General features: G+C 43.9%; 1 protein-coding gene across 1 annotated transcript in view; it reads left to right on the forward strand.

Moving 5' to 3' along the window:
• The first annotated feature begins 212 nt into the window (after window positions 1-212).
• Window positions 213-26,488, forward strand: part of LOC122796931 — a 906,278-nt gene continuing 880,002 nt past the window's right edge. The window contains exon 1 of the mRNA XM_044065700.1: window positions 213-368. Coding sequence (XP_043921635.1) covers window positions 363-368 — 6 coding nt within the window. The 5' untranslated portion in view covers window positions 213-362. The remainder of the gene's footprint in view (window positions 369-26,488) is intronic.

Genomic DNA, 26,488 nt, shown 5'->3' on the forward strand with positions numbered 1-26,488 from the left:
TACTAGGTAGGTTACTATGACAACAGACAATCGAGGCCTGCGTTTATTTTCTAAAAGCAGCACAAATAATATTTGTTGTGTCTCCAGAGTTCTTCTACTATAACTTTAAACTTTTACACTCCCAGAGTCCAGTTAGACGTTGTTTGCCTTTGTTTTCATTTTGAAGTACCGGTATGCTCGTTTACTCTTCTCCTTCCTACTCTGCGAGTGCACGTTCCATAATAATTATTTTACTCAGTTATTGCTGTCCTGTAACTGTCTAAGTCGTTGCATGATGCAGTAAAAGTCGTGGCGTCCATTAATAAGAAATACATATTTCCAATCAATGACAGACGTGCTTATGCTTTGTTTATACGAATTTAATGGGGGTAAGTCAGATTTAAAAATGGCCCGATCCATTATTTCTCGGTTCTCAAAGGATAAAGCAGACTTCTAGTAACTATATGCACTAAAACAATTGCTCTTGACTTTGCAAGTGTTGACGTGTCTACTACCACAATTGGTATACTCAGAGTGAGACCACGTTGCAGTTTGGAGTAGGGTATTTTTTGTACAAGAATGCTGAAGTATTCACGGATTAATGTTAGTAGAGGGAATAAAGCTGTGCCGAATCAACCAGTTATGTCAACAACTGCAGTTAGCCACATTCCATTACGATAAAACAAGGATGGACGGTGCAGTGGTAGCCTGTCGCCTCACAGCAAGAGGCTCTCCGATTCGATTCTCGCCTGGTGTGCCTTCTGTGCGGAATCTGCATGTCCTCCATGCGTTCGTGTGGGTTTCCACCGGGTGCTCCAGTTTCGTCTCAAGTTATAAAGACATGCATCTGGAGTATTTCTCCATGGGCCTCTGCTAAAAATTGGCCTCGTTCAAAGTCGAACTTTCCCGGTTAACAAATGTTCAAGAAATAAAAATATGAACTGGGTTGTCTCTTGCCCCTACCCCTCTGTGTGATATACTGTATTGACGGCCTCATGACTATACTTAAAAATTATCCAGTGGTCCAGACTTCATATTCATTCATTTCTTTGAAACAGACAAACAAAAAAAAAAAAAAAACAGCCCCTCTCGTATGGAGCCGTTTGGATTTTATGCACAGCCGTTCAGGTGATCTTGTAGTGATTGTTCAGAATTCAGCAGTAGCAGAGAACACTGGACCTGGTTATGCCAGTGTCCAGTATATCACTAAAATGTTGGTATACACATTTTTGATTTTTTTTTTCTTTTCAATAAAGCAATTAAATTGAAGATGATTAAATATACGTGTGTATCACAGTATAATTGGTACTTTTCCATTAAACCCCTACCATGCTTGCTGGGACCCGGACTGCCGTATTTTGCCCTGATTCTTTCCCCAGGGCTTGGGATGTGACATGGCTTGGAGTCTTACAAGTCCTCCAGCATCCTCGCCATCGTCTTGCATGTCTGTGGCTGGTTTTGGTCTTAGTTGTATCCCCATGGCTTGGGGTCGGCGCCACACTGCGGTTTCAGCAGACCTTGCGAGCTTACCTATTTTCCCACTGTCCTCCCCTTCCCTACTACATAGGTGCGAGTGATTTCTTTGTGTTGCTGTAGGACCACGCTTTCCTTTTTCACACACCTCCCAGTCTGACCCTACCTTCTCCTGCATTTTTGGGGATCGTTCTTCTTTTGGAAGGGGGTGTCTGGGACTCACGATGACCTAAATCAGCAACAAACAATCACCCGTGGATGTGTGGTGGTGCAAGAGGGAGGACAGTGGAAGACAAGTCAGACTGCAAGGTCTGTGAAAGAGCAACCCCGCTGTCCACAAGATGTGTTAACCTGTGACGGCTGGCAGTGGCCAAGTCGGAAAGGAGGTGTCAAGGACACCTGGTGACCTAAATCAGCAAAAAGCAATCAGCCGCGGAAGTGCGGTGGTGCAAGGGGGAGACAGTGGAAGACAAGTTGCACTGCGAAGTCTGTGAAAGACCAACACTGCTGTCCACACCATGTGTTAACCTCGGACGGCCGGCAGTGGCCAAGCAATCTTCTGCCGGTACAACACAAGTTTACATCAGAGAAACCCATCTGCCCCATGTAACACTGCTTCCCCAGAAATTGGGGGCTGCAGACACTGCTGATGCATGGCTCAGTGAATTCACTGCACGGGTCTGAAAGGATCTGCACGGCCTGCTGAGAAATAATCCCAGAAACATGGCAATCTGTGACCGACTATGTGTGGTAGGGGTTTAATGGAAAAATACCGTATAATTAATTACTGCAGTGATAATGTTTTCTTAGAAAAATAAATACAGTCTTCATTTTTTAGGAGCACATTTAGTTAACACTGACGGGAGCACCACTCTCTGTTTTGTGCGTTCAGTTTCCCTTAGCGCTGACAGTGGTATTATTCAATGTTTTTGTGGGTTTGCAGTATTAGTCACAGGCTGTAATTCACACTAGTTAACCAGAAAAATAAAGAAGTTATTCACATACCATAACGTTCCAGCTGTGTTGTCCATTTTCATTCTTGCCGAACTAATGGAACTAGATCCGATTCTCTGATCCAACTCGGCTGTTAAACTAGGTCGTAGCCTCCACAAACTCTAAAGCTCCTTCCCTATCCCTAATGCACCATCCTTAACATCTTTCAGAACTTGTTTGCAGCTTGACAGGAAGGCTATAATGATATGCCATAAAATGGAATTCAACACAAAGGACATAGGTGCCCTTGACGTATCTCATTCCTCCAGAAGTCAGTTATGAAAAATGGAAGGGAATAGTGTTTGGGGAGTTGAGGCATAATGCAAATGGACAATACAGATGGAAAGTTATGGTAAGTACATAACTTCTTTATCTGATGTTGTCAACTTTCATTTCCTCAGCTAATGGGACATAGTCCCCAGCTACCTAAATTCCTGGGTGGACTCTAAGGAAGGATATTCCTAAGTAAGTTTGAACAAAAGGCTGCTCTTCCCCTCAAGACCAGATCTAGTTTGTAATGAGTGATAAAGGCATGAGGATTTGACCAAGTTGCAGCTGCATGTATATCATCCATAGAGGCTGTAGACTGGAAAACAGCAGAAGTTTCCATAGATCTGGTTGAGTGAGGCTTTAATGGTTTTGGTAATGGAGATAAAGGACATGCAATCTGTCTGCCATCTAGCTAGCATTTGCCCAGTTTATTATGTGCAAAGGAAACAAATAGCTGATAATGTTGGATTCTTAAACCACCTTAGGAAGGAAGGAAGGAAGCATTGGTACGTAACATGACCCTATTCTTATGGAAAATCAAATACGGAGACTTAGAAGATATTGGTTGAATTTCTGAAATTCTTCTAGCAGATGTAATTGCAACTAAAAAGATAGTTTTCCAGGTCAAAAATTTAAGATTACATTTAGCTGCAGGTTCAAAGGGAGAGTCCTTTAAGGCTTGCAGAACTAAATTTAAATCTTGTGGTGAAATGGGATCCTTATAAGGGGGTCTTAACAGAAGAATACCTTTCAAAAAAGGCTTTGCACAGTTTAGAGGAGCCAAGGAAGAATTTTAAACCCTACATGAAAGTTAAAGATTGCTGCAAGATGAACTTTAATTGTTGATGAACTAGCACTTTCATTAAATAAACTCACTAAAAATTCAAGAATAGAATGAAATGGAGCTGAAAAGGGGCCTGTCTGATTCTACTCTGCACAATAAACAGACCTTTTCCATTTATTCCTGTAGATTTTTCTAGTAGAAGGTTTATGGGATGATAAAAGAATGGAATGGACAGGGGGAGGGAGCATTGGTTGCCTGGCCATCAAAGGAATCGGAGAAACCATGCTATTAGTTTGAGATTTGAAATATCTGGGTGAACCATGCCTGTTGGGTGAGACAAGATCTGGAATTGAGCCAGAATCCAACGTGGGTATAGTAGATGAAGCCAAAGGAAGGGGAACCAAATCTGCTGAGGCCAGTAGGGTGCAATTAGGATGACTTTGCTCTTCAATTGGGCTGCTTTCTGAAGGAATTTGTGAATTAGGGAAGACTGAGGATAAGCATACAGAAGACCAGGGGCCAATTGTGGATTAGAGCATCCTTCAGTGATTTCTTTGGTGGGGGGATCAAGGCAAAGAAGCTACTGCACTTGTTGTTTAGAGGAGATGCAAAAAGATTGCAGCAAGGTTGGCTTCACCGACTGAAAATCATTTCCATTACTTTATTGAGAGACCATTCGTGAGGTAGTAAGATGGACCTGCTCAGTTTGTCTGCTATCAGGCTGGACTTCCCTGGAATATGTGTTGCTATTAGAAAGTGGTTGTAAGATATAACCCATTGCCATACTCTGAGGACCTCTCGACACAGGGGATAAGATTTGGTTCCCCTTTGCTTGTTCATGTACCAGTACCAGACTACTGACATGTTGTCTGTCTGGACTGCAGTTGTCCCGAAAGGAAGAGAGTCATGGAATGCCTACAACACCAAAAGCACCCATCTTGTCTTCAGAACATTGATATGCAAGTTGGCCTGCTCAGGGGACTAAGTACCTTGGACTGTTTCCCCAGGAAGTACCTCCTCCATCCAATCTGGGAAGCGTCCATGGTCACTATGGCCTTGGGCTGAGGGAGGATGAAAGGATGGCCTTGCAACAGCTATTGTGACTGCATCCACCAAGAAAGGTACTGTTTGCATACCTGGGGTCTTATCTTCGTTGACATGGGCTGAGAAAGCATTGACCATTGTGTTGCAAGCAGCCATTATAGAATTGTCATGTGGAATCTTGCTAAGGGGACTAAAATTATTGCTACTGACTTTGAACCCAGGTCTTGCAGAATCAGTCAGGCTGAAATCCTGGCACTGTAAATTATTTTACTGACCTGCATCCTTATTGTTTGCACTTTGATATTGGAAGAGAAGCCACCATATATTGTGTGTTGAACACTGCTCCTATGAATTCTAATATCTGGGTTGGTTGTAAATGAGATTTGTTGTAATTTATGGTTATTCCAAGATAGAAACAGGTCTGTAACACTTGATCTCGAGCTTCTATCAGTTGATGTCTGGTTGGGATGGTAATGAGCCAGTTATCTAAGTATGGAAACACCTAGAATCCTTGCAGTCTCAAGTGAGCTGCAACCACTGCAATGCACTTGGTGAACACTCTGGGGGCTGTGATGAGACCAAAGGCCAGTGCTCTGAACTGATAGTGAATGGCTCCCAGATGGAAACACAAATACCTTCTGGATTGTCTGTTCATCTTTATATGATAGTACCCATCCTGAAGGTCTATTGAGCACATCCAGTTGTTCTTGCCCAGAAAGGGCAGATTGGACTGAACCATGACCATCCAGAACTTTGTGTGTTAAACCGACCATTCAGTACACTGCGATCCAAAATTAGTCTCCAATCCCCAGTTTTCTTTGGCATTAAAAAGAATCTTGAGTAAGTTCTGGATTCTATTTGGTCTGGTGGGACCTCATGAATGACTCTCTTTTCTAGCAGCTTTTGTGTTTCTAGTGATGCTGCTTCCTTCTGACTGAGTAGAACATTGGGAAATTTTCTTTACAATGGAGGAAATAGGGAAAAGGGAATTATATACCCTTTGGAAATAATTCTCTGCACCCAACTCTCTTTTGTTATTTCTAGCCAGGCTGTCCAGTGCAGAGATAAGTGACCCCCAACTGCCTCCAGAGGTAGGCAATCAGGCCTCCATTCAGGAGCACTGAAAGGGTCTGTCAGAAAAAGAATGTATAGACCCCCCCCCCCAGTTTTGCGGGCCTCCTCTACCATGGGGCATTGTCTTCCATTATTGCTCCCACCTCTGCTTATGGGAGAGCTACCTCCATGTGTATCCTAGAAAGGACCGTGAGATTTTTTGAACCACATTTTTCAACCTCCTCATTGATTCCTGGAAAAGGTACATTGAGGGATCGAAAAACACATGTCCACTGCAGAGAGGGTCTTTCTGTCTTTCTCACATCTGGAGAGTGTGTCCTTTACTGTGGGGCCAAACAAAGAAATGCCATCAAAGGGGGCATTGACTAACAATGGGCACTGCAAAGGGCTCTGCAAAATCAGACAGGTGCATTCAGACATGCCTCCTGATGGAAATACCTGAACCTGCAGTCCTTGAGGCACCTTCCGCAGCATGCAAGAGAGGCCTCATGGATGAATTAGATATAGCTTGTAGGGTAGCCAACTGAGGGAGCACTGAAGATTGAGCCTCAACAGTTCTGGTTCCAGAAAGAGATTTCGATAGCGCTTTAATCAAATCTCTTTGAAGCCTCATAAAATGTGCCAAATAGGTCAGCGATCTGAGTACAAAGGTCACTGAAACATAAACATGCTTCCCAAGTCTGCCTATCCTCCTAGACTCTCTGTTAGGAGGATGGACAGTGGAACTCTGTTCATAGGTTCATAGGTTTATACTAGGCTATCTGCCCTAGGGCATTTATAAGCCCAGCCAGAGTGTGTTTGGCTTTCGCCACCCATTTTAAATTAATTTTGCTATGCCCTTTTTCGAGGTTAGTATACTGTGCCTCTGTCTAACAGTGACACAGAAGTGATACCCGGTGTAAACCTATGATCTCCCATACACTCATCAAGATTCCTCTTGAAGAGAGTCAATGAGGGACTCTGCCTAACCTGGACTGGGATTTTATTCCAGAGTGAAGGGAGCCTCTGGGTTATGAATCTGTCCCTCCAGCATGTCCTATTTATTTCAGTGCTGAGGTTCAAGTCTCTCGAGTGCGTAGCTCGATGGGATTTGGATTTTCTGAGGTGCAGCATGTCCATTAATTCCAGGTTGGACATGGCTTTATACGTCAGGCACAGATCGCCTCTGAGCAGGCGGTATGCCACTGAGTAGAGCTGGAGTTTCTTTAACCGGGCAGCATATGGCATCTGTTTGTGCCCTTTGATCCTCTTGGTGAGGTACTTTTGGGGTCTTTCCAGTTGCTGCAGGTGTCTGGTAAGGTACATCCCAAAAGGGGCATTGTACTCAATTATGGGCCTGATGAGGGATGAGTAAAGAGGCACAATGACCTCCCCTGATCTAGATGTGAATCCCTTCATGATTAGGTGGGCTATATAAAATGTTTTTCTAACCACTTTGGCCACGTGGTTGTCAAATGAGAGATTGCTATCGACTTGGGTCCCCAGGTCCCTAATTTCTTCTTCTGTACTTAATGGATTACCACCTGTGTGGTAATTTGTGGGCACTTTTTGTTTTTGCCAAAGGGGATGACTATACACTTTTTGGCGTTTAGCTTGAGGCCATGGCTGTGGCACCAGTTGTCTGTTTCTATGAGGCCCTTTTGGAGGATGCTTGTGTTGGCTGGAGAGTCGATTATGGCACCCAGTTTGCAGTCATCTGCGAACTTGATCAGCCACAGTCCTTCCATGTTGGCCTGTACCTCCGAGAAATATATACCGAACAAGAGAGGACCCAGGACTGAGCCTTGTGGGACGCCACTTGTAACTAGTTTGGAGTCTGACATGGCTCCAGCAATTCTAACCATGTGGGTTCTGTCCTTGAGCCAGTTGGCAACCCATCTAGTGACATAGGGGTTTATATTTAAGCTGGTGAGCTTATCTATAATGCCCGAGTGGGGTATTGTATCGAAGGCTTTTGCGAGGTCCAGTTAGGCTGTGTGGACCACCTTCCCCTCGTCAATGGCCTTGGTGACTGTTTCAAAGAAATTGACCAGGTTTAAGAGGCAGGATCTGCCCTTAACAAAGCCGAACTGGGTAGGATCCAGTGTCTGTAGGTCCCCAATATCTTTATTTATGAGGTCCATGATGATCCTTTCCATAGCTTTGCAGACCAAGCTAGTCAGGCTTATGGGGCGATAGTTTCCAGGATCCGTTGAGGCACCACCTTTGTGGAGAGGGACCACTGTTGCTGTACGCCACTCTTTGGGTACATATCCTGTAGTAAGGCTGAGATTGAACAGTAGTTTTATGTTTGGGTTTAGCGCTTCTTGGAGTTCATGTAGGACGCAGCCTGGGACACCGTCTGGTCCCATTGATGCTGTGTTTTTTGCTTTGGAGAGGGCGGCTCTTACCTGAGCATCTGAGATGTCAGGGGGGCAGCACTCTGCTGGGATAGATATTTGCCCTTTTGGTGGGGAGGGGAGGGAGAAGTTTGCGCTGAACCTGTCAGCTAGGATGTTGGCAATGTCTGTGGGTTTGGTGTATTTTTTGTCATTTTGGACTAATTCTGAGCATATCTGGGAATTCCCATCCAGGTTGCTAACATAACTAAAGAAAGCCTTGTGATTATCCTTAGTGTCCTGTGCAAATTTTCTCTCGAAGCTGGCCTTAGATGATTTTATGAGTGCCGGTAGTTTTTTGCTAATACTGATCAGAGATGCCTTCCCTTTTTGGGATTTTGCTCTATCATGTAGTAGCTTCCTCCTTCTATTGTATAGTTTGTTTATGGCTGGGGTCCACCTGACAGGACGTCTGGCTTTGGAGGATTGGGTCTTGGTTTTATTTGGGATTGCATGATCCATGCATTCCTGAAGGTGTTCATAGAATGCGTTTATAAAGGATTCTGCGGTCTGGGCCATATTTTCCACAGGCCCGGGGGCTTTGAAGGATTCCACCTCGGTTTTGAGGAGTGTGAAATTTGCTTTAGAGAAGTTTTTCACTGTGGTTTTCTGGGCAGGGGGTGGGGTCGGGATGTGAATATCCAGTGAGATTAGTTTATGGTCTGATCTTACCAGTGAGGGATACACTTCTGGTCTGGAGCATAGAGTCCCCATGTTGGTGATGATCAGGTCCAGTATGTTTTCCCCTCTTGTGGGAGTGGTGACAAGTTGTTCCATAGCATTTGAGTTTATAAATTCTAGGAACCTTTGGGCTAGGGTGTTGGAGCTAGAGTAATGCTCCCAGTCTATGTTTGGGTAGTTGAAGTCACCCAATATAATGGTGTTTGGAGAGACCTTCATATGTTCTCAGGAAGGCCGAGTGGGGTTCCTGGGTTTGGGAGGATGGTCTGTAGCAGGCTATAAACTGGAAGGCAGTTTTACCCACTGTTAGTTGCGCATGGATAGTCTCTGATGCTTCGTGCTGTGCCACCAACCTGGAGGTGTGGGTATCTTTGACGAATATTGATACTCCCCCTCCTTTTGTGGTTCGGTCCAAGTTTTGGGGCCGAAAAACATGGTATGAGGTATAACCTGGTAGAGCTGGGGTGCTCTCGGGAGCCTTGAACCAGGTTTCTGTTACTGTACAGATATCGATGTTCTCCATGCTAAGGAGAGTTTCGAGTGCATGCATCTTGAGGTTTAGACTTCTGGCATTGAGTAGCATTACTCTTAGTTTCTTATCCCTTGTGATACCTATGGAGGTGGGTTTGTCTTTTGAGCCTTGCCTAGAAAAGGCACTATGGGGGTAGCAAGAGCCTTTGCCAATATCTGAAAGCCCAGGGGTGACAGGTGCAAGCCGTCCCTAGCGAAGCATCGTGGCTTGTCGAGCATGTCATCCCAGGTTGACAGGCATTGGATCCCCTTTGAATGACACCAATACTTAAGTCAATTGTTGAAATTGATCATCTTGTCTTCATATTGTGGCATCATTCTTGGTGAGGGTAAGATGCTACTCAAGGTCAGGGTCATACCGGCCTGGGCTACATGTTCAGAGAGCTCCTCTATATCTCTTTTCATGTAGTCCAGGGAGTTACGTCTCATGTCATTCACACCAGCATGGACAATGACTGAGTCATATTTGTACTTGCCTTGGAGTGACCTGAGTGCTTGTGTTATGTGGCGGATCCTAGTGCCTGACAGGCAGCTCACCGTGACCTTCTCCTTGTTCAGCCTGGTGAGCGGGACGTCAGTGTGCCTAATGATAGAGTCACCTATTACAAGTGTATCAGGTGTGTTGTTTAGCCTTAAAGGCTGTGACTGTTCGGCACACTGGCTTTGTGAGCTATGTGTTGCATGTGTTTTGTTTTGGGGTAGCGGTTGCTTGGGTGTCTGCCTTGGAGGTCTCTGCTGCTTAGGCAGATTTTTATTTAGAGCCTCTGAGTATGTTTTTGTGTGTTTATGTGTTTGGTTTGCTGTCGTGGTAGGTCTATGTGAGACTGGAATTGTAGTGAGTGTGGTTTCCTTCTCCTCCTGACTGGTTACGCCAGTACTGAGTTGAGAGAGCTTAGCCTCCAGTTTGGCTATATGGTTGCATCTCTCACATGTGTTGGAATTTGTTGGGAGGAGGAGAGGGTTGTCTGTGTACATGAGGCAGTTGTAACATTGCCTCAAGATTCCCAGAGTCAGTTGTCAATCTCCTCTCCGGTCCAGAATAGTATTGGAAATTCCTTTATAATTGAAAAAAGGGCCAATGGGAAACAAGGTACTCAAGGGGAGTTTGTTATGGTGTAGTGCTTATAATTTTTTAGTGCTGACTTATATAATTGCTTTAGTGAGCAAGTGCCAGGTAACTTAAATGCAATGTGTTACAGGTAACTTAAATGCAAAAACGACAAACAGTAACTTTCTTTCAAGTGAAACAAGGAAATAAGTACAGTAAGCAATGCAGATATCACTAGGGATCCACAGAAGTGCTGAAAAGCCGCGTTTTAGGTGGAATTAGCATTTCAGGGAAATAACAAGCATACAAACAAAGCTAGATTCAGCAGGCCTGGATCTAGTCTATGCTAAAGCAAACAAGGTGTACCAATTTCAGTAAGAAACAGTTCCAATATGCAGGCACTATAAGCCTTTAACCAGAAATTCCCAGCTCAGAAGGGCAGAGTCCAGCCTCTCCTCCTACAAGAGTGCAGACCACGAACCTTCTTAATGTAAAATAACTGGCCTGAAGCCCAAGTGCTTAAACCAGAACTAATACACTTTTAGAATAACAGACACTGAGCCCTCAATCAGCAGTTCCCAACTTAAAAGGATGTAAGCTACCTGTCCTGCCACCACAGTGCAGGCCACAAACCTTCCTAATGTAAAACAGCTGGTCTGAAGCCCAAGTGCTTAATCCAAAAGACTTAGAATGATAGCTACACTTTAATCAAGTTACTACCAAGCAGTAATAAATACAATTTAATACTTTAAAGAATGCCTGGATTAGTGCTCAAGTTATACAAACAAAGCTAGATTCAGCAGGCCTGGATCTAGTCTATGCTACAGCAAACAAGGTGTACCAATTTCAGTAAGAAGCAGTTCAAATATGCAGGCACTATAAGCCTTTAACCAGAAATTCCCAACTCAGAAGGGCAGAGTCCAGCCTCTCCTCCCACAAGAGTACAGACCATGAACCCTCTTAATGTAAAATAACTGGCCTGAAGCCCAAGTGCTTAAACCAGAATTAATACACTTTTAGAATAACAGACACTGAGCCCTCAATCAGCAGTTCCCAACTTAGAAGGATGTAAGCTATCTGTTCTGCCACTACAGTGCAGACCACAAACCTTCTTAATGTAAAACAACTGGTCTGAAGCCCAAGTGCTTAAACTAAAAGGCTTAGAATGAGTTACACCAAGCAGTAATAAATACAATTGAGTACTTTTAAGATGACGCAAAAGCAAAATAAAGTGTTCTGTGAGTTCCTTTTTTGTAGCTGCCGCCACGACCATGGAACTCCTTTACTGCAATATTCTCTGCCTACTGATGGTGCTAGAATCTGATCTGGTCTCTTGGACATTGACTCATTCATATCAGGTTCCTTCCATGCCCGTCTGGAAATCAAATCAATAAGTTCATCAGTGGGAAGAATAACCCAGGAGGTAGACGGGACAGTCCGAAATGTTTCCATAAATACTGATTCCTCTGGAGAAGGGTCTTGGGAAGACATGTCACCCTTCTGCTTAAGGATCTCAAGAATGTCTCCAAATGAGACATCATCGGGAGGTGATTTTGGGGACTCCTTTCCTTCATAAAAATCATTCTTTGTAGCTGACTCTTGAAGAGAGTCCAAGTGCCTCCTTTTGCACTTTCTCTTCCTAGGGACTTCCTCTGTGCGGTGGTCTGGTGAAGTATCAGCAGAAATTAAAATACCCTGCTGGGAGACTGGAAATTCTGAGCTGGCTGCTCCTGACGGGTAGAATATTGAGGATCATGGTGCAGAGTCATCTGAGAAGTAGCGGGTGGATCTGAAGGGGAAGGACCCATCTGACATGCCAGAGTAGAGAACACTCTCTTCACAACCTCAAAGGCAGATCGCCGCAGGGAGAAAGAAGACAACAGAGCTGAGAAAACAAGTTTCTGGCTTGTCACCTCCCTCCATCCCAAGAGCAGTCCAACTGAGGTGGAAGTTGGAGCTGAGGTGTCTAATGCCGAAGCTCCGAGAGGAAGAGATGGCTCTGAAAACCTTGGAGTCGACTCCATCATCTCAGATCCAACAGGGATGTTTCACCTCTGAGAGACATCCTGCTCCAAGGAAGTAGGACCTGGCACACTCAGAGCAATATTCAGATCCGAAGATTGTGCTCTCTTCGGATCCAAACTAGATGGGCCTGGAACGCTTGGATCTGAGAACTCTAAAACAATAGGTTGGATTAGAGAAGGACCTGTTATGGGTGGAGTAGTAGATGGCTGGACTTCCTGACCTGAAGGGGTAGGAACCATTACAATTCCCATCTGAATTTGCTCTATGCTTCTGTGAGACTTCTGGAGGAATGAGAAGTTACCAGGGACAGTGACTCGGAGTGCCACTCTAAAAAGGGAGAGAGCACTCTGGAAGAAACTGGATCTAGACTTGGAGAATAGGTTGCCATAGGTAAAAGTTTCAGATTTGAGGGTGTAGGATCTGAAAAAAGTTTGATTGGATCCAGTGATGATCGGACCAAAAGTAACCTCGTATCCAATTTCTGTTTCTTTTTTCTTGGTTCAGATGAAGTAGAGGCTGGAGAATCTGAGGGCTTAGACCTTTTTGAAGAGCCTTTGGATCTGTGTTTAGGGGATTGAAACCCAGCAGTGGCTTCAGAAAAGAAGGTTGATAGCAAACCTTTCAAAATCAATTTGTTTCTCCTTTCAGCAAGTGCTTGTGGATTGAACCTATGACAGATACTGCAAACCTCATTTAAATGAATTGGACCCAAGCAATAAACACAAGAGAGTGTGGGCATCTGAAAAAGGCAGTTTATGCTCACACTTTTCGCACTTCTTAAATCCTATTGGACCTTTTTCAGACATTCTTTAAACAGAAAATTATTGTAAACAGATGAATAGAAAGGTAAACTTTTTTTTAAAATAGAAAAAGAGAGAGACAGAGAGAGAGAGAGAGAGACAGGTTAAATACCAACAATAGTATCAAAGCTCTATAATAAACTTATAGTGTAAAAAGAGGATATGTAAGGAAGGATAGGCCTACCAACTATGGTAGGGAAGATTACACTTAAAAGTGTATTGGAAAGAAAGGTAGGAACGACTTAAAATGGAATTAACTGTCAAAGACTAAAGAAATATTCATAATAAAGACTTTAGAGAACAAAAACCCAAATAACTGACTTATCTCTAATGAATACGTGAGAGCTGAAAGCAACTACGTCTAGACACAAAAGCAGCAAACAAGATCTGAGCTATCCAGAATACTGCTACAGTTATTTTGCAGTTTGTGTTGTGAAATCAGAAGTTTAAGATCTGAGAGATGTTAGGGATGGTGCATTATGGGTAGGGAAGGAGCTCAAGTGTTTGTTGGAGGCCATGAGATAGTTTAACAGCCGAGTTGGATCCGAGGATTAGATACAATCCTATTAGTTGAGGAATGAAAAATTGAGAACATCAGATGAAATATTTTATGAGGGATGGTGCAAAATATGAAGGCTAGATTGGGAAATTACTGTTTGTATATTTCTTTTGGCTTGCTGTCTGGTACACTCTGTTATGTGTTTCTGGCATTATTGACCGACTGTATTCATCCACTGGGTTACTAGAAGAATTAAAAATAAATAAATCAATCAGAGAAAATTATATTTCTTGAAATGAAAAAATATATAATTCTGTTCCATAAAGGAGGTGACTTTATCTATCTATCTATCTATCTATCTATCTATCTATCTATCTATCTATCTATCTATCTATCTTTCTAACTCTGCTTACAGAGAAGTCCAAGTGGGATAAACCCATTTTCAATGCAGGCATGGGAAGGAAAGCTCCACAGTTAACATCAGTTTTCACATATACATAACATATAGTTACACAATATTAAAAGGAATACAAAATATAGGTAGGTGTACATGCATGAGAGAAAAAGTTTTACAAAAGCTTACATAAACATAATTTAGAAACAGAGCATGTACGTAGTTTGCATAGGTATAAACAATGCTGAATATTCATTAGAAATAGACAAAGCCTTGTATATAGCAAAGAGAGATATAACATTTCAAATGATGATGTAATACTACCTGCAATTTATAGCAATTAAAATAATGAGAAGAAATGAAAAGTTCAGCTCAGTTGAACTGTCCAACTATCATCTCATAGCCATTCTGTCATCACTATTTGATATCCTAGATAGATGCATGTAAAAGAAAATTCTAGGACAACTGATCTTTAATAATCTTTCTCCAATTCAGCATGGCTTATGTCTAGAAAATAACACATAAACCTGCTTTACTATCCCTCCTTGGTAAACAAAACAAATAAATCAGAGACAACTAGTTGCTTCTGTCTTCCTTGATTTACCCAAAGCTTTTGACACTGTAGCTCATCAATTGTTCAGAAGGTTAGCTAAGCATGATCTAAATGAACAAAAGGTTCCCTTGATTAAAAAAATTACATTAAGTAATAGATCCCAGTTGATATGTTGGCAAGATAGTTACTCCTCCTATTAACCACTGTTGGGGTACCCGGGGATTCATTTTATGACCTCTACTTTGGAACACATTTTTTCAATGATACGTACAAAGTAGTAGAAAATGTTTCAGTAATACAATATGGCGATGACTCTGCCTTCATCTGTTAACTAAGTCTGTACATCACCTTTACGAAATTATATAAGAGACTACATAAAGTACAACAATGGGTAACATTGTCAGACCTATTGCTAAATGCCATTAAAACTAAGAACAGATTTACTTCTTTACTGTCCTAAATCAAGCCACTTAAATAAAACATCACTGAGTTTCAGAATTATATCACTAAAACCATTACAACAGGTATAAAAACCACTTCTAGGTGTAATCATAGATGATATTTACATATATATCATATAATTTTGACAAAATAAGAAACCAGAAATGTTGTGTAAATCAAAAGTATTTTTAACCAAACAAGACTCAAAACAGCTTGATCACTTCAACTCCCACATCTTCTGTATGAATTTATGTGTGATAGACAACTTTAATAAATCCAATGTATGTAAACTTGAACAAATTAACCAAATTTGCTGCCAGTCTTCCTAACAGATCTCACCATTGCCTGGCTCTGAAGACAAACAGCTTGAATTGCAGAATATAATCTCTTAATGACAGCTCAAGTTAATTTATACAGTCCTGTATAAACCAAAGAAATGCATGGCAATAAGTATAAAGTAGACATCTTACACACCAATCAGACTCTTAAGATGTTCTTAATCAGATCAAATAAGTTGTTTCTAAGACTAGTAACCACTTTCTTGACTCTCTATTCTTTTGGAGTAATATGTAAATTGTGGATTGCACTCCTATCCAATATTAGATTTCAAACTTTACTAAAGAAGCATTTAACTGGTATAGCATCACTTCTTGATAATTGTTGTATATGGTGCATTCTTATTTTTTCCATTTGTCAACCCTTGCAGTTTTTCTCCTCAGAACTCCACTGAAAAGGCTGCCTGAGCTCCACTGGACTATCTTACGTAACACGTGAAAATAAATAAATAAATGAATGAATAAATGAATAAGTAAATAAGCGAGTAAGTAAATAAAGTGATGGACTGCCAAATGGAAAAATGAAAATATACAGTTCATGTAGGAAGATCCAGTATACTTAATAATCACAGGTGCAGGCATACAGTTCATGTGGCACATTTTATCATTCTTAACAATTGTTGAGCTCATCACTTGCAGAAACAATTTACCTGCCAAATAGTTGCTTGTATTTTTAGCTAAAACAAATGGTTGTGGATTACATTTTCTACAGATAATTGAGTGAGGTGAAGGAAGTGAAATAGTTGGAAAGCTCCCTGCCTTTTTAGGTGGACTTCTGTAAGCAGAATGGGAAACTGAACATCTCCCCTCCTTTTCACATGGGGTCTTCAAAACTCAAGGGATTATTGTCTTACTGTTTTGGCTTTACTGGAAAGGCTACCCAGACTCTGCCACAGCTTGCTGTGAGGGAGAGGTTAGTTTGCTTTTTATTTCTTCTTTTTTTTGTATTTGTTGCCTTTTTCTATTTTTGTATACTGTGATTTGTTTTTTTACTTGTATTCTGCTTTTAACTGCATATTAAAACTTGAAAATAGACCACAGCTCTGTCTCTTGTGAATCAGTTAGAATTGTTTCCCAAGCTGCTACCCTGTTAGTTTTATGTTCTTAAACATCACTGTCTTTCTAATTGCCTGCCCCTTATGTTAATTTGATCAGTTATCTCATTCTCTTTCTCCTTTCACTGGCTGGTGTGAGTACACACAAGACTATCATTTTGTGAAATCACTCCCCTTCAACTATTTAAATTTATTGGCCATCCTACTGTATTCCATAGTACCAGAATACAAAAGTGCCCACCCCTTTCCATCTATCTTGCTCTTTTAAAAATAGTAGCTCTCCACTAAAACTTAACTTTTTAGACGACTAAAACTTAAGATGTTATGTGATCCTATCTCGCCTACATTCTGACTGATGGGTTCGGAGCCGATCCCTCGGCTCCGACTCGGCACGCTTATGCCAAAGAGCGAAGTCTCTTATTGGCTGAGCTTACTATATCCCAGGATGCACCACTACCAGTCCCCCAGATCTCGTTTGCCGCTAACTAGCGAAGACGTGGTCTCGAGCTGGCTGAGCTAAGTAGTGGGTTTTTTCACTAACTTTCTGTCAGGAATTTGCTAATTTCTAAACAAAAAGCTGTTTTAACGGCTACTCTGTTGTTGTGTGTGTGTTTGACAATTTTTTCTGTGAAAATTTGTGTATGATTGATATTTGTCTGGTTACAGGCTCCCTCGTTCTATAGGGCCTTCCTACCGGTTAATTCCCTTTTAAAACAACCTTAGGGTTCATTTATTCTTTATTTCCTTATACAGTGGTTGACTGTTGTTCTTTGTGGTTTTGTGTGAACAGCAAGTTAATCTTGAATTAAAATAAGTTTGTCTGTGAGAAAGTACTTATTTTCTGCTTATAATGTCTCAAGCACCTAGGCCTTCGGGCTTCAAAAAGTGCACTAAATGAAACTTTAAGATGTCTATCACGGATGACCATTCTCTGTGTGTATATTGTTTGGGCCAAACATTTGCAGGAGTCCTGCAGCGTGTGTCACGCTTTTTCCTCGAGGGTCCTCCAAGAGAGGAAAAATAAGCTTATATTAAAAGGCCTTGTAAAACCCTCTTTTGAAGAAGCTTTAGCATCCTCTCCTTCTCCTGCTAAAAAGAAAAGGGCGTCGGCTCTGACCAGTCCGTCGGATCCGACCGCCAAAAGACATAGGCAGGCTTCTCCTTCGGCTCCAAGGACTTCGGAGCCGAGGGCGGAACGGTCTGCCTCGATGCCACCAGTCTCGACTCCTCTGGCTTCGGAGCCGATGGCTGGGGCATCGAGAGGCGGGTCACCTTCGTCGGCTCCACTGGTCTCGGAGCCGATGAAGGTTGTCCGCTCAGACACTTCCTCCTCAGCGCCTAAGTCCTCCTCGGCACCGATGGAAACTAGTTTGGGTATTCCTTCGGCGCCGATAGTCATCAAGTCGCCTCGGAGCCGGTCCCCTAGCCCCTTGGGGCCGTTGGAGAGGCCATCTCGAACCCGTTCAGTATCCTCTAGGTCATCGAGGATGTCAGATTCGGACATAGACAGGGTGCTCCAAAGACTGTTCCAGTCCCCAGTCTTTCAAAATTTGTTTCGGCTCCGACCCAGTTGGCTTCGGAGCCGACAGCCCATGCCCATGTCATTGCCATTCCTCCTCCGACCGCCGGCTCCGTCGGAGCAGGTGCTGTTGGAGCCGGTGGAGGTCTTAGGGTCGGCTCCGACCCTTACTCCAACCCCGGCCTTCGGGTCCGAGTTTGGCACACGGACTTCTTCGGCTGGACCGGGGTGACGTTTGGGACCTATGCTGTCGGTTCCGAGCCTCCCTCTCGGTGCGCTGCGGGACTTCCGTCTGCTATCATGGCTCGGGACCGGACACTCCCAGGATTCTGGGGTCCGGCTTTCAGAGCTATGAGGAGTGCCTTGGCCAAGTCTTCTTCGCCATCTCTCCGGCTTTACCGCACCTTCCCTGGGCGTGGAGACTGGGTCTTTGGCAGTTCCCTGTCCTTAGGCAGCGGAGCCCCTGGGCCTGAGGTTACCCCCACTGGGGGTTCCCTCCTCCTGAGGGTTCTTCGGAGTTGTCTTCAGAGGAGCCCCAAGGAAGAGATCGTGCAAGAGGAAGCACGTGGACTCCCCGAGTCTATTACATCGACACTGATCTTGATGATGCGGAGGGGTCCCAAGTCGCCCTCGGATGATGTCTCATTTGCAGACATTTTAGAGATCCTCAAACAACGAGGCGGCTGGATATCCAAACCCCCCTCTGCTGATGAGTCAGTGCTTCTCAAGGCCTTTGGGGCTCAGCCCTCCGCCTCCTGGGTGTCTCCGCCTTCGACGAGCTCCTGGATTTGGTTTGTCGGAGGGCGGAACATCCAGATACCGTGGAACCAGTGCCTTCTCGTCCTAACAAATTTTTGTCTCCCCACCCGAGAAGGAGTTCCTGACTAAAGGCGTGGCTGTAGATGCCATGGTGGTGGCATCTGCTACACAACAGGACGTGGCAGAGGCTTCAACGTCCGTCCATCCTCCTAATAAGGAGTCTAGGAGCATGGACCGGTACGGGAAGCGCACCCTGACTTCAGCGGCCTTTACTTTAAGGTCCCTGAATTATTTGGCACATTTTACCAGGCTACAGAGGGATCTGGTCAAGGAGCTGTCAGATTCCCTCTTGGGTAACCTACCTGAGCAGCTAGCCCAGCCGGTTAGCTCTCAGTTGGCTATCCTTACTTCAATTTCTAACTCGTCCATGAGGCTCATTTCATATGCGGCCGAAGGCGGGTAGAGCGGCAGGCACAGGCGTGGCTCACGGAGACAAGCCTGGCTCCGCTTGTGTCATTTTGGAGGCCTTCAAGTCTTCCTTCACGACGCTCCTTTGATGGGTCCTCTTTGTTTGGACCTAAGGTTAAAGACACTCTTACCCGCTGTGAGCAAGAGGGAAAAACTTTATCTGCCGTAGGTGCACGTTATTCCACTCCCTTTCGGCCTTATCCCAAGGCTAAAGGAGGAGGGAAGATGTGGTTCCGCAAATCACGTAAGTTTTTCCTCAACAGCAGGAAGATTCCCCTTCCAGAGGCAGAGGACGGGGAATTTTTCTGGGAGACGCCGTCCCAGAGGCGGCAGAGGGCCCCGCAATTCTGGAGACCGCGAGTCCTTTCGTGGCTCTTCAGCCTCCCACACTTCATGAGGGATTGCCCGGCTGTGCTGCTCCGGAGCCAGTCGGGTGCCGTTTTGCCAAGCACCTAAAAGCCTGGGAGTCTATCACTCAGGACAAATGGGTGCTTCGGATTATTGCCGGAGGTTACACCATTCCCTTCACACACTCACCCCCACCGTCCAAAAAAATCCCGGACCCACCACCCAGTCAAAGGGAAATTGCAGCCGCAGAAGCGTTAAAGCTGCTAGAAAAAGGAGTCATCCAACCGGTCCCCACAGACCAGATCGGATCCGGAAATTACTCAAGGTTCTTTTTAGTGCCAAAAAAGACAGGGGACCTGAGACCAATATTGGATCTCAGCAGACTAAACCAATCCATCACGAAATCCAAATTCCGAATGGTCACGTTACAATCCATTCTCCCATTGTTGGAGAAGGATGTTTGGATGTGCTCCATAGATCTCAAGGACGCCTATTATCACATACCGATACATCGGGCGCCCAGGAAGTATCTGCGCTTCAGCCTGGGAGACAGTCATTTCCAATTTTGTGCACTGCCCTTTGGTCTCACCACAGCCCCAGGGTGTTCACCAAGTGTTTGGCAGTAGTAACTGCTCACCTGAGGAGTCTTGGATTCCAAGTGTTTCCCTATCTGGACGACTGGCTCCTGACTGCCACCACCAGTCATCTACTAATGGACAACCTCAAAGCCACCATTTCCCTGGGTGCTACCCTGGGAATTGCATTCAATTGGTCAAAGTCTGTCTTGCTGCCCTCTCAGCGCATAAGGTTCATAGGAGCAGAGATAGACTCAAAATTGATGCGCGTTTTTCTTCCTACCGAAAGGATTCAAACTTTACAAGGTCAAGTTCAAACCCTGCTTTCAAGATCCAAAGCCCCAGCCAGGATGGTCTTGCAACTTTTAGGTTCGATGTCTGCCACGGTTCTCCTAGTTCCTCTGGCAAGATTGCACATGAGGATTCTTCAGTGGCTATTATCGACTCAATGGTCCTTTCAGAATCTTCCCCTCAATCATCCCATTATGATTACAGAAACGTGCAAACGGGACCTTCGCTGGTGGCTTCAGCCGTCCAATCTGAATCAGGAAAGACCTTTTGTTATCCCCCCTCCGGTGGCCACCCTGACGACGGATGCCTCCCAGACAGGGTGGGGGGGGGCATTGTCTGGGCAGGTTAGTTCAGGGTTCCTGGCTTCCAGACAAAACCTTTCTCCACATCAATGTATTGGAGATGAGGGCTGTACTTCTGTCCCTACAGGCCCTCCACAAGTTTCTCCCTCAAGGCATTATCGCTATCCACACAGACAACATGTCGGTGGTCTGGTATCTAAACAAACAAGGAGGGACCAGATCTTACCCCCTCTGCAGAGAGGCCATGAGGGTGTGGGAATGGGCTGTAGCTACCAACCGCTTCTTGGTAGCGACCCACATTCCAGGGAAATCCAATATATTGGCAGACAGATTAAGCAGGACAATTCTCTCTCCTCACGAGTGGTCCCTGAACGAAACAGTAGCAGCTCAGGTTTTCAGAAGATGGGGGACGCCGTGCTGCGACCTGTTTGCAACACCACAAAACACAAAGTGCAAAAGGTTCTTCTCCTTGACTCCACATCAGGGGGAAGCAGCTATGGATGCTCTAGCACAACCTTGGCCAACAGGGCTACTTTATGCCTTTCCTCCGGTTCCACTTCTCCCCAAAGTCATTCAGAAAGCTTCTCAATTGGGATCCACAATGATACTAATTGCTCAAGACTGGCCTCGTCAGGTATGGTTTCCCTACCTGAAGAAACATGCGGTGGACGATCCTTGGGTTTTGGATTTAACTCCGGATCTGCTAATTCATCAGTCGGGACGACAACACCAGTCCCTTCGCACTTTGAAGTTGACAGCTTGGCTCCTCCACTTCCGACTTTAGTCAGAAATCACACCTTAGACCCGGAAGTTATTCACATTTTATCTTCGGCCCACAAACCCACCACTAAGAAATTGTACCTCAGTAAGTGGAAGAGGTTTGCTATCTGGGCTCAACTCAGGGGCTTAGACCCTATCACTGCCCCGATCCCAGAGGTTTTGAAATTTTTAACATCCTTGTTTAATCAAGGATCTTCAGTCTCTACTATTAAAGTCCAACTGGCAGCTATCTCTAAATTTCACGAATCCATGGATCCACCGTTGATGAGCAGCAGATTATGCAAAACTTTCATTAAAGGTGCGGGGCTGTTAAGACCCCCAGTTTTTCATCCTGCGCCTCCGTGGGATCTTGATTTGGTGCTTCGTGCCTTAACATCTTCCCCTTTCGAACCGGCTGCTACATGTGAGTTAAAATATCTGTCTTGGAAAACTGCCTTCTTAGTTGCAATTACCTCTGCAAGAAGAGTTTCAGAGCTTCAAGCCCTATCTATCAAACCACCGTACTTGATTTTTCACAAGGATAGAGTATCACTTAGGCCTAACCCATCCTTTGTCCCAAAGGTTTGTTCTAATCTCTGTCTCCAACAATCTCTAGAGCTACCAGTTTTCTTTCCAAAATTCTCCAACGAAGCAGAATACACTCTCCATAAATTGGATGTTCACAGGCAATTGCGCTTCTATCTAGACAAGACTCAGCAAATTCGTAAATCAGACCAGTTGTTTGTGTCCTTCTCAGACAATAAATTGGGTAAAACCATCACAAAAGCTACTATCTCCAAATGGATTAGAGATTGTATAACTCAGGCTTATTCCTCTTCAAATACGCAACTTACAACATCTATCAAAGCTCACTCTACCAGAGCTATGGCTACTTCTATCGCCTTTCATTCCAAGCTCGCTATTTCTGAGATTTGTGCTGCGGCTACTTGGTCCAACCCGCACACTTTCATTTCCCACTATAAATTGGATGTGGCATCTAAAGGGCGAGCATCATTTGGTTCCACGGTACTCAGGAGTGTTTTCCAGTGAGCCACCCAGGATTCAGGTGCTAGGACGCTGTCCCATCAGTCAGAATGTAGGCGAGATAGGATCACATAACATCTTTTAGTTATGTACTCACCATAACTTCAGATGTTTGGGATCCATGTCGCCTACATTCCTAATACCCACCCTCCTTCCCCCGGCCTTGGAGATCAGAAGAGATTGAACGGTTTTGAGTTCTACTGTTTTATCTTGTTTCATCTGACGATGTTATATAAGCAGTGCGTGCATGTGTGCATGTATGCGGACAAACTAGATCTGGGGGACTGGTAGTGGTGCATCCTGGGATATAGTAAGCTCAGCCAATAAGAGACTTCGCTCTTTGGCATAAGCGTGCCGAGTCGGAGCCGAGGGATCGGCTCCGAACCCATCAGTCAGAATGTAGGCGAGATGGATCCCAAACATCTGAAGTTATGGTGAGTACATAACTAAAAGTTACCCACTTTCATGTCTAACTGCTCAGTGCACACTGCACTGTTTAGGATAAAACATTTTTTTCATCTTACCTTTAAGTATCTGTTGCAAGACCACCAGTTATTGGAGAGCCCACATTCTGTCTCTCAGTAGTCATCTTATGATTAGTACTTCTGTTTTGTCCTGGTGAGAGAAGGAGTACAGGGACATTATTTCATGGAGACTGCTGATCGCCAGAAAACCTAATAACTACTTTATAGGTGACAGCTTGGAATCTGTGCTTATATTCTGATCCTGTTGAGAGAAGGAGCAGAGTGCATTGATTCCTGACTGTTTCTGGTTGGAGAGTAAGTGTCTGTGCTTAATGTACCTGTTTGCTCTGGTTGCTATTCAAGGCATCTACCAGAGAAAGGCTACAAGCCTACAGACCCTTGCATCATCTGGGACAAGACTGTGGATCACTAAACGGGCTGTGGCCTGCTTCTCCTCTTGGGATTGGTGCTAACATTTTGCTTCTGGTGAGAGAAGAAGCAAAGGAGCATTATATCCCAACAGAGTAAAGTGGTGGTGAGACCAGCATTAGTAGTAGCCAGGCAGTAGCCATTCAAGTGACTCCCCTCTTATCATCATTCTTGACAAGCTAATTATTTATTTTCAGTAAGTACTGCTTGATTTGTTTCTAACTTCAGAATATCTGCCTAAATACTTCATCCTTAAATTTCTACGTATACGTATCAGTTTCCCCTCAAGTGTTTGGCAGTGCTCTGTACAGACTCAGACACCTTGAGTGACATTTTTCCAGTAAAAGCACAATTGAAATTTCTCTAATACCTAGTTGCATACACATATTGCATACTCCTCACAGTCATTGATGTTCCCACTCCAACTGTCAAATCAATAAAAAAGGGTCTGTTGCCATGGATATTAACTTTCCTACTGTATCCATTACTGATTTGGTGGGTATGGGCATCCTGAGGCAATGTATAAATTGCCTCATGTTTACTGACTACCAGTTAATTCTCAAACAAACTGATATGATATGTGAGAGATGTATTTACATAATGTCACTGGAGGCAAAGCTCTCAAATAAAAGTACTCCTAATGTCAATAAGTTTGTCAGTAGTACACATGCAGCACCCATCATGCAAATTTCAAAGCAGACATATAGACCCACGTATGCTGAGGCACTTAAATATAACCTTCCTAAACCACAAAGACCTTATAGATGAAGTACACATAACAGATACCCTCAGCAGCCCCAAATGTACTCTTTCAAAACAACACCTACATCAACACATAGAGCTACATCTTATAAAGCCTCTACCTCTAAGTCCATAAGACAAGTCACCACACAATCCAACATTCTAGTCATTGGAGACTCCATCATGAGACACACTGATGTCCCTCTCACCAGGTTGAGTAAGGAGAAAGTTACGGTCAGTTGCTTATCGGGGCTAGGATCTGTCACATTATGCAGGCACTGAGGTCATTGGACCACAATTACCAATATGACTCAGTCATAGTCCATGTGGGTGTAAATGACCTGAGACATACCTCCCTAGACTATATGAAGGGAGACATCATGGAGCTCTTGGAATATGTGTCTCAGGCTGGTATGAGCCTAACATTGAACAGCATTTTACCTTCTTCAAGGATGATGCCACAATACGAACAAAAGATGATTGACTTTAATAATTGGCTTAGTTTCTGGTGTCATTCTAAGGGGATGCAGTATTTGTCAGCATGGGGAAGGAGATGGTCATCAGATCACGCTGCACGCTACTTTCCCAGGGATGGTCTGCACCTCTCCCTCTAGGCTTTTGAATATTAGCTAAAACATTGTCTTCCCCCATAGTACCTTTTTTAGGCAATGCCAAACTGAAAGTACTTCCGACATAGCAAATCAAAACCAAGAAAACCTAAAGGTATTACTGCTCAATGCTAGGAGTCTAAACAAAAAACTCCACTCACTAGAAGCTCTCTTTATCCTAGAGAATACTGATGTCTGTCCGGTCACTGAGACAAGGTTAAAGCCGCACAGAGCACACCAATAGTGCAAAGTTATAATGCCTTCCACACATTAAGGCCAGCTACTTCACAGGCAGGGATTAAAGGTGGAGGAGTCTCTATTTACATAAAGAATAAATATACTTCAAAGCTGGTCAAACAGGACAATGCACTTGAGCTGCTCCATGTTCAAATCACCATTAGGTAAAATCCAGTACCACTTCCTTGCAAGCTATAGCCCCCCCCCATGACCCAGGAAACCCATACAATGTATTTAAACTTATTAGAAACACTAACCATCCAACGCAATATCATATTCATGGGTGACTTTAATTACCCCACTATTAACTGTGAATCCTATACGACACCAAGCGTACATGTACAGAGATTCCTGGATTTTGTAAACACATACTCCCTGGACCAGATAGCCAATACACCAACCAGGGGTGCAACCATACTGGATCTGGTCCTCACTAATACTGCTGCACACTCCCTACTGTAATGCCTTCCATGGTAAGGTCAGACCAGAAAATGGTCTCCTTTGAAGTAAAAATAAAATCTGGATCCCCAACTAAACCTGGAACATTCAGAAACTATTCTAAGGCTAACCTCCTGCTATTAAGTGAGAACCTGGCAAAACTGTAAGCCCCCATAAACCCTGAGAACACTTCTGCCTATGCAGAACTGTTCACAGAAACACTGTACAAGCATGTTAATAGCTACATAGAGGCAGCTGTACCTACCAGGAAGAAGTACAGAACTAACTCAAAAAACAAGCCACCATGGTGGAATCACAAAATTAGTCAGCTGTATAACAGGAGGAAGAAAATCATGGCAAAAATTAGGATATGCAGCACCCAGCAGGATAAAAGCACTCTCATCAAGCTATACAAACAACGCAGAGGACAAATAAAGTCTACCAAAGCCAAATTTGAGGTAAGTTTGGCCTCCCAGGCCAATGACAACACAAAGCATTCTTTAGCTGTGTCCGCATCCTCAAAGGCACGATTGTGTGCAGAGCTCATTGTAAATGGCGCCACCTACACTGAGCCAGAAGATATAGCAAACCTCCTGGCTGATAATTTCAGCTTTAACTTTACCCTCTCTCCCCCTCAACATTTCCTCAAGAAATATCATCAAATATAACTCCCCCCTACTATTACTAGGGAACAGGTCCTTAATGCTGTCTCTAAGACCAAGAACACTGCATCAGTGGGCCCAGGCAATATCACATGATGCCTTCTTAATAGCATGAAACATGACCTATCAGAGCCTCTGGAATTACTATATAACTGTAGCCTTCAAACAGACTTTGTGCCTCATGAATGGAGAAAGGCAACAATCATCCCTCTGCACAAAGGTGGGCCATCTACAGACCCTGGACACTACAGACCCATAAGTCTCACTAGTCTTATATGTAAAGCCATGGAAAGAATTATCATGGAGATGATCACTAGAGATATGGTAAACCAACAGACACTGGACCAAACCCAGTTTGATTTCGTTAAGGGCAGATCATGCCTATGCAACCTGGTGGACGTCTTTGAGAAGGTCACCAAAGCAATGGATGAGGGCAAAGCTGTTCACACTGCCTACCTTGACCTGGCGAAAACATTTGACACAATAC

The sequence above is a fragment of the Protopterus annectens genome, chromosome 3.part0, assembly GCF_019279795.1.
Source record: "Protopterus annectens isolate FY-2018-M chromosome 3.part0, PAN1.0, whole genome shotgun sequence".
NCBI lineage: Eukaryota > Metazoa > Chordata > Ceratodontiformes > Protopteridae > Protopterus > Protopterus annectens.